The sequence below is a fragment of the Stegodyphus dumicola genome, chromosome 12 (genome assembly GCF_044657685.1).
Source record: "Stegodyphus dumicola isolate Sdum_Otavi_A_Nest chromosome 12, ASM4465768v1".
NCBI classification, from domain to species: Eukaryota; Metazoa; Arthropoda; class Arachnida; order Araneae; family Eresidae; genus Stegodyphus; species Stegodyphus dumicola.
Window position 1 is genome coordinate 17,462,788 of NC_140779.1, and position 19,233 is coordinate 17,482,020.

The 19,233-nt window shown below is 32.6% G+C and overlaps 1 protein-coding gene across 1 annotated transcript; it reads right to left on the bottom strand.

The window, feature by feature from the left end:
• Positions 1-14,191: 14,191 nt before the first annotated feature.
• On the bottom strand, positions 14,192-19,124 carry LOC118193509 (uncharacterized). Its single transcript, XM_085827507.1, has one exon. It carries the CDS (start codon positions 18,178-18,180, stop codon positions 17,044-17,046), a length of 1,137 nt encoding a protein of 378 aa, XP_085683633.1. The 5' UTR covers positions 18,181-19,124; the 3' UTR covers positions 14,192-17,043.
• Positions 19,125-19,233: the final 109 nt, after the last annotated feature.

Consider the following 19,233-nt stretch of genomic DNA (forward strand, 5'->3'; position numbering starts at 1 on the left):
TAATCGACTTAATTACTACCCGCGAATGGCCTTAGGGCATAAAATTGAACTATCTGGTAAAAACTCTATGTAACTGTATGCCAGTATTGAAAGAAACAATCAATTTGATAAGAAATGGCTGCGACTTGTTTTGAAAATAAGACATAAAAGGTTAGCAGCGGGGATATTCCGTTCGGCATCGGTTGTACCATTACTGGCGATTTTAATCGCCTGCGTCGGCAAAACGGAAAAGTACCGAAAAATATGTCTTGATGGCGAATAGTCCCATTCCCTATTCCTCTATCTTTAACTTAGTTGAATTCATCTAAAATTTCACTGCAGTAAGATTCTCAGCAAATCCAATGTTTATTCTTATTTTTTTAACTTCCTTTTAACATTTATGACCTTTATCAACAAAAAAAAATTATTATAATAAAATTAGAAAATTATTATATTGTATTTAAAAAACTGATTAACGTTGATTACTGTGGCCGGCTTAACGTTGATTGTTGATTGCTATCACCAGTGGCCGACACTCAACTTGGCTACAGCCCCTTGGGGACCACCAGTGATGCAACAAATAGTAAAAATACATAATTAGAGTAAATATTGACACTGATAAATTTTTGAATAATACCATAGTTGCTATAATGATTTCAAGAATAATAAATTGAAAAATTTAAATAATGGTCTACAGCACCTTGGGGATCATCAGTGGCACCCACCATAAAAAATGCATTAAACATGATTATAAAACTCACCTTAGCTTCTGTAGTTAATATTTCAACACAATATACATTTCATAATAAAAAAATAATCTTGGTGCCATGGCCAAACCACGTAAAATGCACCCAGCAGTCAAAGAATTAAGAATTGGTAATTTAAAATAATATAAAGTGATGAGGTGTCTTGATATAGACTTTTATTTCTTTTGTAACATTTATTAGGAGTTATTACAAAATTGGAATTACAAATTATTGCAAGGAATTTTGGGTCATAAATCTATAATGGAATCTACTGGGTATTCAGACAAAGATTACATGTAAGCATAAATAATATATTACTAGCCTAGTATGAAGAAGTTCAGTCTTTTAGATTGTGTTGCTGTGATACTGGCGTTGTATCTGTGTTATGATTCGACTCGCCAACATTTAGTAACTGTAATTAGGCAGTGATTTAGAGTTCTTCCTTTGTGGGTTTACACAAGTTTTTGTGTGTCTTTTTTCTTTCTCCTTTTTTTATAGAAAATAAATGCCTCTGGAGCACATCAGTTTTTTTCTCATTTGTCACGTCAGAAGAACTAGCAGTTTGAAGTTCAGGAAAGCTGCCATTCTAGGCACGGACTGAATCCAGTGTTGGTTGCATTGTATAAACCAATCTTTTTTATTGTGCAAATTTCTTTACACGACGATAAACATAGATATGTTTCTTTACATGACGATTCCTTTACACGTTCGATAAAAACTGATACTGAGTATCAGAACCAGTTTTTATCGAACGTGTCATAAATAAAATGTTTTCATTCCTATTCTGAACTTTTTCCATCAGAGTTTTGGAAGTGCTAGGTGCATTTATCCCTAATTCTGATGAAATTATATCTTGCTCGGTAAGTTTGTCATCATCATGGTCAATAGATAAGTTCACCTACTGAATCATTATGGTCATCACATTTTTTATTTTTTTCACTACTGACATACAGAATGGACATGCTTGCACATACTCCACTTTATACTTCCATACACGCATGTATAAGTATATTTGTGAACACATGCATTGCATTCAGTACAACTAAGTTAGCAAGTACAATCATTAACTTTTTGCTCGACCAGATAGATTTCAGAACAATCACTTGATAAAACTTCCCAACCTCTTTAATTCTGAATAACTGAATACGATTCAGTTAGGATTATTTTGTATCGTTTGCGCAGATCTTGTAACTTGCTGCATAGTTTACCCTTGTTCAGAATATTTTGTCTGTCGATCAATTTATCTTTGATAAAATTCATTAGTATTGTTATAGACTTGTCGTGTCGTTTAACTATTTTTCCAATAGCGTAGAGATACTTTATAGTCTTGTGCATATTTGTATTGATGCCGCACTGTAATCAATGGCAATATGCCCATGCTGTGGCATTTTTTGCATAACGACTCATGAAATACTGCCCAAAGGCATTTGTATCAGAGTCATTTAGTAATGTTTCGGTTGCTGCTTGTAACATATTTCCAAATGCTGAAATATCTCTTTCTTCTAATAAAGTTCACAGTATTTTATAAACCTCCAGTTGTTTTTCTTTACTAATTACTTTTTTTAATTCTGGTCGTCATACTCTATCCACATGCCCGCTACAGAAAAGCCATTGTTTTTGGAGCTGGCATGGCTTGGCACCACCCGTTAAAAAATTATTGGCCATGTCTGACATAAATATGTTAGGCTGAATGTTTCCACATGCTTTCTGAATATGCGAAAAAAACAGTTCCATTACTGTTTGATTGTTTCTGCTACATATGCAGAATGCACATGGAAACCCCTGACGAAGGTTATCGAGGACCAACAGTGTGATAACTTCGAACCCATAGTTATTTAAACCATGTGTCCCGCCATCGCAAACACAGTCCTTACCAAATTTGTCTAACATGTAACACTGAGCTTCATTCATAATTATAACAATAAAATCTTCAAGGTTAAGCTCAGGGTATATATCACTTAGCTATCCTTGTGGTTTTTAAAAGAGCACAGAAGAATTCTCTGTGCCCTCCATTTCACGAATCCACACTTAGTACGTCATCTGTGTGTCTTACAGATGACCGATTGAATTGAAATTCAATATTATGTAAATCATGGCGAGTGACTAGATGCATGCGTATCTGATCTCCCGCCATAGAATCATTAATTTCGCCTAAAATCCTTTCGAAAGGAATACCAGCAGCGATCTTGGAAGCTAAATACTTTCTGTCTTCGGCTAATCTTTGGAATATGGTAACAGGTAGTTTGGCGATATTTTGATAAGGCAATATAGGACTTTAGCAGTGTACATGGATAAAGTCAAAAGTGTGCGCAATGCCATTTTTGTGCAATTCTGGGGTGTTTTTTTAAGTGAAAATAGGTCGACGTGTACATGGATGATAACGTGTATGTGCAATTCTTAAAAACGCGGCAAGCAGTGGGCGATTCTGCACTTTGTCCCAGTTTTGCACCTAATCTTCGTCATGATTAAGCACTTTTGTTCCATTAAAGTTCTAGCATAAGCGTAATTCAGCTAGCAGATTATTGGAAAAAAATGTTGAGTAAAAAAAAAAAAAAAAAAAAACATGCCTTTACTTCGTGAAAACAAAATGGCGTCCACACAAAAACTAGCAGGTTGGTCGCCAAATTTTCGCCAAGTTACCATAATCCAAAGATTAAACCTGTCTTCCTTTAGAAATTAAACCATTCTATCTTCCTCTTTAGATGCTAAATACTTCCTTGAAAAAATCATACGTCCAATTTAATTTTTACGTCTAGCATGAGTCTTTAAGTACTGAACACTGCATTTTCCATCAGTTTCAATAACTGTAATACTTGCTAGACAAAAATCCATTTTTTTCACCTCTCTAGTTTTAAATGTCTTGCCTTCTGGTGTAGAACGATGACACACAAAAAAAGTAAAGGATATCTGAATTTTTTTTTTTTTTTTTTTTTTTTTTTTTTTATTTTTTGGACACCACGTTCGACTATAAAACTGCATTTTGTCTCCATTTCAATGCCCTTTTTCCATAAAGTAAATTCTTGAAAAGAAGGGAACTGCAAATCTTCAGTTACAACACATTAATCATGGACGTTTTCAATATGCTTCAGCAATTATGCCTCTGTAGATGTAAAATCACATAACGGGCACTTCTTATAGCTGCAACATTTACCACTTTCTGTGAGTTTCGGAGTATAACTTTTACCACGCTCTGTATGTTCGTGTGCACGAAGCAGGTTTTGTTTTGAAAAAAACTTTCTCACAATCATTAAGTGTAAATTTGGGAACAGTTATTAACGCAGGAGCTAATTCCTCTAATTGTGATGCATGGCACTTAGTAATATGCGCCCGTAGATTTCGTCGGAATGAATACGGTTTCGAACATTCCAAACGCACAAAATCACCTTCCATACTAATGACACTAAATATGTTATTAGACAAATGTTTAAATATCATGAATAATGAATCTCAAAATTTACCTGCTGTTTCGAAACATGAACTACCAAGTAAAAAAATTAAACTGCAAAGAAAATTTATTTCTTTCAAAAAAAAAAAAAAAAAAAAAAAAAACTGTAGTAAATAGTGCAGTTACAAAACCTACTGATGCAGAAAAGCAATTATTGATAGTCTTCAGTCTTCTGGCTGTGAAGCTATCAATATTCATTCAGATTTTGATCATTCGTATGCAGGTGATTTGTAAATAGTTTTGGGAGGTTGGCATGTTCAAAATTATGACTACATTGTCATTTAAATATTTATTTACCAGTCTATCTAAGTACAGGAAAGAAACATATCATGATGATACAAACTCAAAGATCAAATATATAATAATTGTTGCTCCAAGCTTATCATCACTATGCAATTAATTTAATTGTTGCCACATAGTCATATTTTATGTTTAAAAATTATTCCTATAAGAGCAAATATATCGACTTAATTTTAAAATTGGACCTGTCATTAAGTCCCAATGGCCCTTGTTTCCAAGATTGTTTTTAAATAGCTTTCTGGAAATAAGTGCTTTTAGGACATATATAAAGCATTTTATTTTTAAGAAAATTAGAAAACATTGACAAGTTTACTACTCAAGTTAATGTATTGAATTTAAAAGTTTTTAAAAGTTTACAATTGGGTGCCCCTTGTTTTTTGGCGATTCTTTTTTGACGCCAAGATCGGTGCCAGGAAGACACAATTTCAAGATGGCCGCTACACAAAACCAAAATAAAAACTGTAAACTCTGTGTCCATGTACACATCGATTTGTTTTCACTTTAAAAAAATTCCAGAATTGCACAAACTAGGCATTGCGCACTGTTTAAATTTATCCATGTACACATCAGTCTATTTTTATTTTAAAAAAATCAGGAGGCTAAAGCAAAGTTACACTATCATGGTAACCAGAAATAAGATTTTATCGCCAAAATTTTACAAAAAATTGTCGCTAATCGAAGGGGCACCCAATTCTACACTAGAGCCTAAAAATTTTCTTGTATTTATACATTTCGTTTATAATTTTAATCATATTTCAACTATCTTATGCAAAATTGAGCTCTGTGCGTGTATTTTAGGAATTATTATTTAAGACAATTTTCTGTGGATTTTAAAAACTTGCTTTCAGCTGTATTGCCATGACTGCCATGTATAAAGATCTTTTTCCACTTTATGAGTCATCGACTGTTAATCACAAGCAAAGTATTCAATTTTTTGTGTCTTTATTACCTTGAGACAATAGATGTCATTTCTGTCCTGAATGTTTCTAGATCAAATCGCTTTGAAATAGAAATGCATTTCAGGGACCCTCTTTGATCACCTCCCATTTAATGAAAAAAACTTCACTAAAGAACTTGAAAGTGTACAAATTTGGGATGCCATATATTTTATGCTTTAGTCAGAAGGATTTTTTTGAAGAAAAACGATGTTCATTGTTTAGATGAAAGGCATTTTTCGGCAACATCACCTCCGAGCTCGATAATAAAATTCTTGCCAATGCTGAAAAGTTACCAGTGAAATGCAGGGCTTCCTTTGTTCTGAATAATTTTATTAATTTGAATGAAACAGAATGAGATCCCTGGAAAATTATTAATAATTTCTTTGCCTGATGCTAGATGAATGGTTTTGAAGACCTTCTCACTAACGGCTGGATTAAAAGATTCTTCAAGACCACTCTGCAAAGGCAAGAAGGAAATGCAGTTCACCATCTTTAGGAATTCTCAGAAGTGATTATAAAAGAATTCCCCATGACTACCTTTGGAATGCATATAAAAACAAAATGTTGAACTGGAAATGCTCATCTAACTAAGATTAGAACAAATCAGGAAAAATAGGTGATGTAATTATTGAGAAATTCTCAATGTTTCTAAACAAATGGTGCTTTTCTGTCATATATGTTTTTATTAATATTATCACTTTCTGTTTTATACTTTTATTTGGTGCCTTATGATTTACTTTCATAATGCTGCAATAGAAATATATTCATTCTTTAACTTTTGGAGGACAGTGTATTTTATTGAACTACGAAAAAAGCAATCAAGTTTTAGAATGGTACATACAAAAAAAAAAAAAAAAAAAAAAAAAAAAAAACACCATTTCATTTAAAATTAGTTCATAGAGGAATTTCCTCATAAATCAGATGACAGTGCATGAGCATCCTATAGCTATCATTGTTTACTGAGCAAACTGATTTTGAAATATGATTATGAAAAATATTATTTTAAGAATGCAGCCACTTCTTACAGCAATGCTGTATGCTCTTAATGCTTAAGTTAATCTGCTGAGGAGAATAATGAGTGATGGTATTTGTTTATAAAATATAATTTTAAGTTTTAATATTTTGGCAAAATTGATATTTTCTTAAATTGTAAAAGAACGAGTTAAAGATGAGTCTGGTGTCGAGGGAGAGTTTGTTATGTTTTGGTAGAATGCAGTAAGTTATGACTAATTTTATTAATAAAGTTTTCTTTCTATATATTACTACTATAGTGTGTTTTTATTAGAAGTAGAATATCATTTATATGCCTACTCCTAAACCAACAATGGATATGTTCTTAGTTTTGACATTTGAGAGAATTGCTCTGTTTTTGGTGTATTTTCAAGTATACACACAACAAAAGGGCCCACCAGCGGTCGAGTGGTAATGCTGCTAAACACTGGTAGTTCAGTCTGAGGTTCGAATCCCGTGAATGGGCTGGCTGCATGGGTGTTTTCGTGGTTTTCCCCATGTGTAACGTGTATACGAGACAGTTTCCCTTAAAAAGTCCTCCACGAAGGCATCCCTCCCTTAAGGCAGATAGCCCTCGAATGCTTTGCCGTAATCTAATAAACCAAACCAAACCACACAACAAAAGTCATCTGATGCATGTCACCTCTGCTAAAGGGTTTCTCTCCGTTATTATGTTACTTAATGAATCTATACTATCTTCTAACCTCAAGACATCTCGACAGAAATCATTACGTTATATATATACACACACACTCATCATCAAAATTACAGGCTATGAGAAAGAATATGCTCACTAAGTTAATATTGCAACTAATGCCCAATGCTGTAATTATTAATATTAATCAAGTACAAACTCAAAATTACACTTCTGCGCATACATTAGTACCAGAATTATGTAAATTACAAGATAATACTACAAGAGATTTGGTTTTAGACCTTCAGGCTGCCACAGGATCTTGAATTAGCCATTCTACTGCTGCATGAAGACTTAATGAGATTGGACAGTATGCGAGAAAAACCAATGTTTTGTGTTTTACTCACTCTAACTTTCAGAGGAACCCGTTTAAATTGGTGCTGTCATCATGTTCGATGGAGCCATGATGACCCTGCTCAAGGACTGTTTCCTGACAAACTGATATGGTCTGAACAGTGATTTTAGACATGCTTTGATCTGGAGAGAGAAAAACAACGCACAATTTGTCTTCCTTTGTCCATGGTTTATTTGGGGAGGAATCTTGGCAAATAGCAGCACCAAGCTGCATATTTTTTCAAGGAGGTTCTGTAACCACTCGTAGATATGTGGAGGAGCTATTGGAATCCCAAGTTAGACTGTTTAGGGGTGCTGTTGGCCTAGGGTTTTGCTAATGGATGACAATGCTCAGCCTCATTGAGCACATGTGGTGTCAGAATACTTGTAAATATTAGATATCACTCAAATGGATTGGCCACCTTACCCAATTTCCATGTGTGGGATGCCTTAAGGCAAAATTTCTGCATGCCACATTCCTCCCTTGAACCTCCAAGAGCTGAAAATTGCATTTTTAGAAGAGTTGCATGCAATTCTACAAGTCTTGATCAAAGCTTCGGTAAAGTCTATGAAATAAAGATGTGAGATGTGTGTACAGTAAGACCCCGATCGAAGTAGAGCGTAATGCGAAACAGCACTAAGCGAGGCTATCTTAACATGTAAATAATGGGGTTAGGGAAAGACGGATAAAAAATGGTTAGGCATTAAATTTAATAATGTTTTTTTTTAATAAAAATAAAATCAAACATTTATTTCTTACAAAAATAAAAACAATATAAACGCATATACTTTTAAAAACAAATAAAATTCTCAGTCAGATCATTCAGTCTATTCTGGGTTTCCAATTTTCTGCCTTTCTGTCAAGAAGGCATTATGATAGATTGGCTTAATGGCATATTGCGTTCAATTTCGTTGTCAATCCATATAGACAGTCGTTTTTCCATTTCCTCTATAATGTTATTTCTAGAACGGGTAATTCTAGTTGCAGAGCTTGACGTAGTTGCAGTTGCCGATGACAGTATTTTTTCTTTATTCTTAAGAATTGTCCTTATTGTTGAAGTTGCCAAAATCAATGCAGCACTAATTTGAGATTGACGTTCACCAGAATCTAATCTTCTAATCACTTGCATTTGAGTTTCCAGTGAAATGCTTTTTCTGGTTGCTTTCTTTTCTTGTTTTTTATTATCACCCATGATAAAAACTAAAGATCATAATATTTGTCACTGTATTAATCGTTATAGTATTATACAAATTTAAACTTACAATAATGTCAACAAATGTTTCAAATGATAAAAATGCGTCCACCAAGCAAGAAACACAACTACACTGTTTCGGATATGTTATTTGGAAACCTAGCGCTGCGCACAATTTCGGAGAATCCCCGGGTTGAAATAGAAGAGCGCTAAACGAAACAGCGTTAAGCGGGGTCTTACTGTATCTGTACGAGATGACTATATACCATATTAAAGGAAACATTTTTTCATCATTTTCCAAATTTCATAAATGTGAATAACTGTGCAACTGCACTTATCATTCCTACAACTTTGCAAACATTAGCATTGCATTTAAAGATTTTTTTGTCTTTCACGCAGCTGCCACAAATCTAGTTCTAAGAGCAGAGCTTAAATTGCGTCGGAGACCGGCACGAGTACTTCTCAATTTTTAAGGCAAATTACAATTTTAGTCGGAGCGCACCGGAGCCCTAAATAAGATGAGCTCCGGTACTTCTTTTTATAAAACTGAACCACAATTTAAAGGGGAAAAAAAAAATTAGAATTCCTAACGTTCAGTTTAACAATAAGTAGACCTTGCAATGCTCTATTTCCCTAGAAATACGAACTCGTGAGAACATGAGACGTTCAAGTAAAGTCCCCTCACTCACATGCGGAAACCTTTCCCTTTAAGAAGAGCAATAAATTTTGGGGAGCTTGTTTAGGAACACATCAATTTCTCGCCATGCCATCGTATCTAGTGTATTGTTATCGATGCTTACAAATTATAATTAGTTATCATTAGTTATCCTCACAGGAAGGAAAATTTGTGTTCTTAAATGTGCGTTAAGGGACAGTGAGTACAATAACAGTGAAATACTGAGATAAACTGCTCAAGCACGTCCTATACATCGTCTTTCCCACAGTATCCACTAATGGGTGGGAAAGCGTAACCAACAACTTTACATTCATCCTTAGGAGTCAGATTCAGGGCTGATTTTACTCCTGACATACATCTACTTGATGGCTATAATTATATCAGCAGAGAGCCGAGGTCAAAGAGAAGAGAACATTCTCTTTCACCAAGATTCTCCTCATTTTTTGTTTCCACCCACTCATACCCTCATTCTGTTTCGCCCTGAAATTTTCATCAGCTAAACTTTGAGTATATTTAATTTTTGTGATGATAAAAGAACTTCCCCCCCCCCACCCCTATGATCAGAGCTTAAATTGGGCCGGAGCCCACCGAATATTGGCTCCGGTGTTTCTTAGTTTTTGTAATAAATCATAATTCTAGCCGGAACGCACCGGAGTCCCGAATAAGAAAGCTGCGGCACTTCTTTTATGTAATTGAATAAAAATTTCAGTAGAAATTTTATCTCGAAAATTTTATTTTAACAATAAAATTAAAAATCACTTATTAAATTTCAATTTATGTCTTTACATTTTATTTAATTTTAATTATTTAATTACTTCGATCTTTAATTATTTGAATAAATAATTAATTATCTAATAATAATCAATTAAATTATAATTAATTAATTATATAATAATTATTGATGAAATAGCAATTCATAAACATTAATTAAATAGCTATTAATTAATTTTATAATGATTAACTATTTAAATTTAAAATTATTAATGAGTTTAATAGTCATTTTATTTATTTATTTACTCTTGTTCCTCTTTGCTGACGGTCTTCCATAGGGGTCCGGCACTTCTAATCTTAGAAATTAAGCTTTGTCTAAGAGTATTACCATTTGATGTGATATAAGATATATTTAAAAACATGACTAACTGAGCAGCTAAAAAGTAATAGTTGAGCAAATATAAATATGTATATGTAACAGTTAATATTAATGTTATAATCTTATTTAAATAAAATGTCTTATTTACAAACATATGCATTAAACATATTTAACTGATAATTTTTAGAAGCATTTGCAGCATTGTTACAATTAATAAAAAAAATTTTTGTAATATTATGTACACAGTGTTGGGATTCAGCTAGTTTGCAGGGGCAGAGTAATGTAAGAAAACGGCTCAAAATTGAATTTTAATACTTTATCACACAATTTATAATTATTTAGTAGCTATTATCATTTATTTATTTAAGAAGCAAATTATTTTTTAAAATGTTTTATCTCATATCTGCATATGTGTTATGTATGCCCATAAATTTTTTGTATTCCATTGCTGAATATAGATTATATACATTACCATTTCACTACTAATTACACGTAGTGGTAGGGAATCACTTTTAAATAAAAAGAAATTGCTTTGATTCATATTTGTGTATTTATTGAAGAACCTATTCTTAAATAAAGGTACTGTTTCCACTGGAAATATTAATAGCATTACATCCTGCTTTATACATTTAAATACATTTCCTGGGAATTCATATAGGAATTAAGAGATGGCCAATTTTTCTCCTGTAAACACATTTCATTATCATTGCAGAAAAAATTGTTCAGGTGATAATAAAATTTATCAAACAATGTATATTATATAAATATACTCTTATATACTTAATCTTTTAATTCTCTGAGGAATTTTGGAATTTCTCTATATACTATATTTTTTTGGAAAGCGGACCTTACTTCAGCACACCGTAGAATAAAAAGAGGAAGACATTTGAAGATATCTGCTGAAAAGCATCTTCCTGAAAAGTCCCACCAAAAGATATTAATGTAAAATTTTAGTAATGTAAATTAATTTTCCAGTCTCCTAGCTGATACTGAATTTCTTAACGCACAGGGATTCATAACAAACTAAAAGTCCAGTTTCTTGCATTAAAATTGTTATCTCAGCAATGTGCAAATTCGAATTGATTAACATTTGTTCTTATAAAACAGAATGTAAGATTATATTTGTCAAGTTATAGACTTTTTTTTTTTTTTTTTTTTGTGTGTGTGTGTAATATTGTGTACGTGTTAAGTTGGATAATAAGTCAGTTTAAGAAAGATTATTCAAATTTCAGAATATTTTTAACTTGGCTCTTAAATTAATGTATATGAAGTTTAGTAAATTCAGAAGATGAAATTTTTCTAAAGCTACTAAATATACTCTAGACGATGATGCACTCACTATATATGCTTTGCATTCTGAAAGTTTTGAAAATGTAAATTGAGTAAAGTGTACCAGCCACTTTTTTGTATGAAGTAGGTAAATTAGTGAAGAAAGTATTTAAATATGATGGTGATACTTTAATTTTTAAAACTGGAAAATATTTCTGTAGAAAATGCATTTTGAGAAATTAACATTACTTTTACTGTTATAGATAATTATGTAAACAAAACAACAACCAAAAAAAAAAAAAAAAGCATTTTCTCAATAACTGCACTAATTGCAAGTTGATATAGTTATTCAATGGCCCCACCTTAATTATTAAAATTCATTTAAGTGGAAACTGCTGTTTATTCTCTGGAAGTTTTTTTGCATAAATCTGGAAATCAACTATGCATGCTTCTCAGGTATCTGAATTAACACATTTCACAAGAATATATATAAGTTTACAAGATGTTACAAAGGGGATTTCTGAACTTGGTCATTAAAAATTTTAATGAATTAAGCCCACCTTTATAAAATGCACTGTTTTAGTACTAATGCATTATACTAGTACTACCTTGTAATAGTAATGCATTTTAATTGAGCACTGTTAACTTAATTTTGTTCATTGTATATGTAGCATTTTTTCATATCTTAAAAAATGATTTAAATTAGAATAATAATTAAAATTTCCTACAGCGCTATCAAAGATAATGCAAGGTTCAGAAAAAAAATTAAGTTTAATTTATGATAAATGTACTTGAAATATCAGTCTCAATTCAAAAATAGCATGTTTAATTATTTATTTGTATATTTATTTTTACGAAAATAATACTAATAAAAGCTCATTTGGAAAAATTCTTATCTGAAATGGTTTCCCAATAATTAGGATAAACGAGGTTGTACTTAAATATTTTCCTACATGTATTTCTTCAAAAGAACTTTTATGTTAAATGCAGCCTAAGTTTCTTGTTTTAACATAAGATTTTTTAAAATTAATTCCGCTTGAAGGCAAATTTTGACTTTTGCTTACTTATTTTTTGTTTATGTTATTTCATTTATTATCTTTTATGCTTTGTAAATTACATTTATATCAATTTAATTAAAAATTACCTTACACTCCATTATTATACTGATACTTATCAACACGATTAGTTTAGTTTGGAATACTTTTATTTGCCAAGTAAGTGATAAAAGGCCAAATATGGTAATCCAAGCAAAAATCCCAGAATTTCTAAGCAGCCAATGGCGTTGCAGAATTAGAGGATTTTGGGTTAAAATGGAGAAGTACGTGTAAATTTGGGAACAGTTATTAATGCAGGAGCTAATTTGGATGCATGGCACTTAGTAATATGCGCCCGTACATTTCGTCGGAATGAATACGGTTTTGAACATTCCAAACGTACAAAATCATCTTCCATACTAATGACACTAAATATGAGAAATCAGTAACACCTTAACTAACTTCTATGCTTCAAACTTGTTATTCAGGCTTGACTTTTGCAACGTGACAATATTTAGCGGAATAACATGTCTTTAGTTGCCAATCTGATAAATACAACGACAATTTTGTATAACGCACAGCAGCCAATAACGTTAACGAAGCGTGTCATTGCGCATGTATGAAGATACTTCAAAGCTACGGCGAGACGCTACTCTACGAACACTCTCCTATCAGCTTATTCAGAGCTTCAACTTCATCAGAGAAGGACTATGGTAGTTTTTCTTACAGTTTAATGAGACTCTACTTTGGTACATGCATAAAGAAAGCCAGTGTGTGTGTGTGTCCTTGAAAATTTTAAATTATGTTTCATCTCGCAATTTAAAAACAAAATGTTTCTCAAAGACTCATTTAGTAAATAACTGTTTCTAAGGTCCCAATCACATTATGTTTCGGCTACGCGGGACTTGTTGTCGTAAGGGGCAATTCTAAGAACCCGCACAATTCCAGGAAACTCACGTAGCTAGGTTACCATTCTCACTTACTACAAAGACTCGAACACCAAACAGTAATCGATTATCCCTCAAATCGGGATCATGTCATCCTTCAGAAGCAGAAATTTCGTCTGATTGGTTGTCTCTACCCGGGACCAGAAACATTTTCGGTGAGGTTTGAAAAAATCCTGCGTAGCCGCAACATGTCTTCCGTAGCTAGGTGGGACTTCGCTTCAGGCGGTGCTCTTTTTTCTAGGAATTCTCCTGTTTAAACCAGTGCTACCAGAATCTCGTTTCTCAGAAAAGTCCCGTCTAGCAGGGACTGTAGCCATGTGTGATAACTTCTTTACATTTATGAAAAAGATATTTTCCAAATGCCTTTTTACATAGTTATACATATGGGATTTTTCTACAGCACTGACAGATGCAAAAATCAATTGAAAGCTTAATGAAGTTGAGAAACTTTTTATCCCTAATCACACAACTAGGGCCATTGATTGCCTGCATATTTTCTTAAGCTTGCCACCGTCAAATTTAAAGAAAAAGCTCAATCATTAATAATTTTTTTTTATTTCATACTCACTAAGTACTTACACAGGAGAAATTGCATAAAAAGTACTTACATATGAAAATTACTTACAATGAATTAAAAATATTTAGTCATGTTACTGTCAGAATCCGGCCGCCTGCACACTTTTACATGCTGCAACCCCACTCCCCCGCTAGGTATGGCCCTGCACAGAACTATATTTAAATTTTCTGTTAACATAAAAAGGAGCCAAGTTTAATAAAATGACCTGCAAGCTACAGAACAGATAATAACAGATAATAACAGATAATAAACAGGGATATATAAGTATAAATGTATCGGACACATGAGCAAAAAAAGAGGTATATATATATATACAGTCAAAAGTCGTTAATTCGGAATGATCTATAATTCAGGCTTCAAAGCTGCAAACTTTCTGCGCATGTGTCGTGTTGACGCATGCGCATAAGCGTTTACGCATGCGCACAAGACCTTTACGGCTGCGAATATGCATGTGTGCATGTGCATAATATGTTTATGCATGCGCATTTAATGTATAACCATGGTTATAAGTTAAGCTAAAATTATCTAATTCAGTTAAAGTTGCAGATTGCGTTGTTCCTTAATCTTCGAATTGGATCCAGCTTATTACTTTTTGCAGACTGTTAGACCAATTTTATAAAAGTAAGCTTGAACTTTCGATTATGTCAAATAGAATTTCCAATATATATTTACTAATATGTAAAGGATCTACAAAGTGAAAGTATGTTTCGAAATTCGAAATCTGTTTATCAATTTCACGCTGCTCTGCCGGGGGGAAGACGCCGCAGCAAGCAATGAATTGGAAGTTGATCTGTCAGCACTATCCTTATCTTAAGGGCAGATGTTTTTATTTTATTTGGCCTATAATTCCTTACTAAATGTAGTATTTCATCTCAACGTACTCCGTCTTTGATATGATTTAAATCAAGTTCTTCATCATTATAATTCGCTTCCGACAGTGAAGAAAGTGACACAGAGGTTATTGAAAACGAAAAAATTTCGATTGACAAATTAGTCGGTATTCTCGACACAGCAATTATAGGACTTGAACAGCGGAACTTTGTAAGAAGTTATGTCTGTTAATTATAATTAAAGAGAAAGTATTATCACATGAAACGGAGCAACTTAAAACAAATTACATTGAAAAAAAATGTTTAATAAAGTAAACAAATAAATATTAAGCTTTTTCTTTTTGTAAATTTCGATACCCTTTAGATCATAATTGTTTTTTATTTCATAAATTACTGTTTCATATTTTTAATTTTGTAATTTCTGCATGCCATCTTAGAGATTTAAACTGATGATCTATAATCCGGAATCGCCGAAGTCCCGACGAGTCCGGATTAACGACTTTTGACTGTATATGAAAGAAATAACCTTAGCACAATATTTTAAATTTTTTATAGATAAAAAGTTACTTATCAGGTGCAAGTTGGTGGTTTTCAACCTAATTTCAGAAAGATTCCAAAACTGTCAATATTTATTATAAATTGGTAAAAATTATCAATACATCAAAAGAAGATATACTTGAGAATAGAATTTTAAATTACAAAATAAGGATTACATGACGAAATAAAAAAGTAAAACACTTTTTTTTTTTCAAATCTTTCTGTTGTTATTTTGCACTTTTTTTCCTTTCCAAAATACACACCTGTTTTTGCGAAACAAATGGAGAATTTGGCTCATGTAGCACTCAGCTAACGAAAAAAGAAACATTTCTTTATTGTTCCTTTTACATAATTTTCATTAAAATTCTGTGTTTCTGCAGAAATTTTATTGCAGAATTGTGGAAAAATTTCTCGCAAATTCTGCAAGGCCATATTTTAAAACTAAGACAAAAATATCATGATTTGTTTATAAAAACTGTTGGAAATTGGAATACAACAAAAAATGAATGCACACAAAATGGCAGAAGTACTTGATTGAAGGATTATTATAAGCATGATTGCTAGAAGAATGTCTGTGCACAATGTTGCCAGAGTTTGGCATATACGGCAACTTTTATTAAAGGAGTCTGCATTAACATGTAAATACCACACATACACACACACACAAAAAAAAAAAAAAAAAAAAAAAAAAAAAAAAAACCTTACTTCCTCCAGAAATTTTGATTTCTTTTAAAAACACTACAAGCTGCATAGTGGCATCAAAGAAAGCAGTTCAATGTTTTAAACATTCAATACTGAACACATAAGCTTGCAAAAATCTCAATGCTAAGCATTCTCAACATTAAAAATGCTAATGAGGAGGACAGAAATACTTAAATCTTACAGCACTAAAGATACCACAAAAGAATATATTTCATCTTTTGTACTTTTTCAGATAAATGTAATGAAAAGTGGATAACAGTGCAAAATATGAATGGAATTTCCATTCAAATTAAAATGTTCAGCGTTTCAAGCTTTCAAACAATTCATGACATTACATGAACAGAAGAAATGAGCCATCAATAACATTTTCTTATTCAGAAAATTACAATCAGTGTCTAACTTTTGATTGTTCGAATATGCTGTTTTAAACTTTCATTATTCATTAAATACTCGGGATAAGAAAATGCTGCTTTAAATCAGCAAGCAGTTTAAAATGACTTGTGACTTATCTAACAATCATCACGTTTTTCTCTTGCAAAAAGAAATAAATGATTTATTCAGAATTTAAATGAAATGACAAGTTGAACACAAAACATACAAAGACATTTCTATACAGCATGGACAAGTCTTTACTGCACACATAACCAAAGGTTCTTATTAATCTAACTTTTCCACAAAAAACATTAGCCTTCTTATTATGTGTAGACACAAGTCTTAATTTTTCTATGGCTCAAACGATTTGTTACAAATTTACCTTATGGAGTTCCTCTTTGGTGTGAATACGTATATGGCTTTTTAAATTACATTTTTCAGCAAATGACTTACTACATACCTCACACACATGGGGTTTCTCTCCTGTGTGAAGAAGCTTATGCTTGTTTAAATTACATTTTTGAACAAATGACTTGTTACATACCTCGCACACATGAGGTCTCTGTCCTGTGTGGAGGGGCATATGCTTGTTTAAATCTCCTTTTCGAGTAAAGGACTTCTTACATATCTCACACACATGAGGTTTCTCTCCTCTGTGAAGTAACATATGGTTGTTTAAATGACTTTTTTGAGCAAATGAGTTGTCACATACGTGGCACACATGAGGTTTCTCTCCTGTGTGAAGAAGCATATGGCTGTTTAAAGTAGGTTTATGAGCAAATGACTTGTTACATACCTCACATACATGAGGTTTTTCTCCAGTGTGAATACGCATGTGTCTTGTTAATTCACCTTTTTGAGCAAATGACTTGTTACATACCTCACATACATGAGGTTTCTCTCCTCTGTGAAGTAACATATGGTTGTTTAAATGACTTTTTTGAGCAAATGAGTTGTCACATACCTGACACACATGCGGTTTCTGTCCTGTGTGAAGAAGCATATGGTTGTTTAAATTACATTTTTGAACAAATGACTTGTTACATACCTCGCACACATGAGGTCTCTCTCCTGTGTGGAAGGGCATATGCTTCTTTAAATTTCCTTTTCGAGTAAAGGACTTCTTACATATCTCACACACATATGGTTTCTCTTCTCTGTGAATAAGCATATGGTTGTTTAAATGAGGTTTATCAGCAAATGTATTATTACATACCTCACAAAGATGAGGTTTTTCCCTTGTGTGAATAAATATATGCTTCTTTAAATCATATTTTTGAGCAAATGACTTGTTACATACCTCACACAGATGAGGTTTCTCTCCTGTGTGAATAAATATATGCTTCTTTAAATTAGATCTTTCAGCAAATGACTTGTTACATATGTCACACACATGAGGTCTCTCTCCTGTGTGAAGGGACATATGCTTGTTTAAATTTCCTTTTTGAGTAAATGACTTCTTACATATCTCACACACATGGAGTTTCTCTCCTCTGTGAAGAAGCATATTGTTATATAAATGAATTTTTTGAGTAAATGACTTGTTACATACCTCACACACATAAGGTTTCTTTCCTGTGTGAATAAGTATATGTTTGTTTAAGAATATTGAGTATAAAGTGACAAGCAAGCTTATAAATAAATATAATAAAAGCTCGTATGTTTAAACGAGCTTTTCAAATAAATAACTTATTACATTTCTCACACACATGGGGTTTCTCTCCTGTGTGAAGGAGTATATGGTTTCTTAAATAACCCTTTAGAGTAAATGACTTATTACATATCATTATATAAGGTTTCTTTCCCACATGTCTAAGCTTATTCATGATTAAGGTGCTCTTTCTTCCAAATGAATATTTACATACCTTACACACACATTTTTTTCTCCTATACGTACATGCAGATTCTTGTCTAAAGAACCATACTGTCTAAATGACTTCATATATGAGGTTTCTTTCCTGTTTCGATATGTATATGATAGTTTAAATAGCGCTTTAGTCTAAATGACTTGTTACACACTGCATAAACGACGTTTCTCTCACTTAATCGAGAATTCATCACTAATTCATGGCATCCTGGGAGATGTTAGACCTTTCAGGACCGAACCTGGGATGTTTAGATTAAGCAAAGTAGTTGGTGCATGCACATATAATACAAAATACTAATACAAATTTAAATAGTAGACACATCTGATGCGACATTCACATGGAATTATTGTCAGGAAAAAAAAGCTTGTTAATTTCGAACTAATAGGATTTCTCTCACTTTAGCTCTTATAAAGCTTAGTTTGTTCATTCATTGCTCCAAATCACATATAAAAGAGATGAAACCATTTTAAAACTACCACAATGCCAGGAAACGTCCAAAGCCTAAAGAAGAGGAATACGTGGCGTTGCAACATTTTCCGTGTAACCACTCAGTTCTGCGTAATTATTTGCCATCAGACAGACAGACAAAGTAGACAGATGTCTTGTTTTGCACTCGCTAAGTCTTTGTGCACCGATGGGCGAAATATCATCTTAGGTGCGAAGGAAAGGCAGATAGAACACGGGTTCAGAGG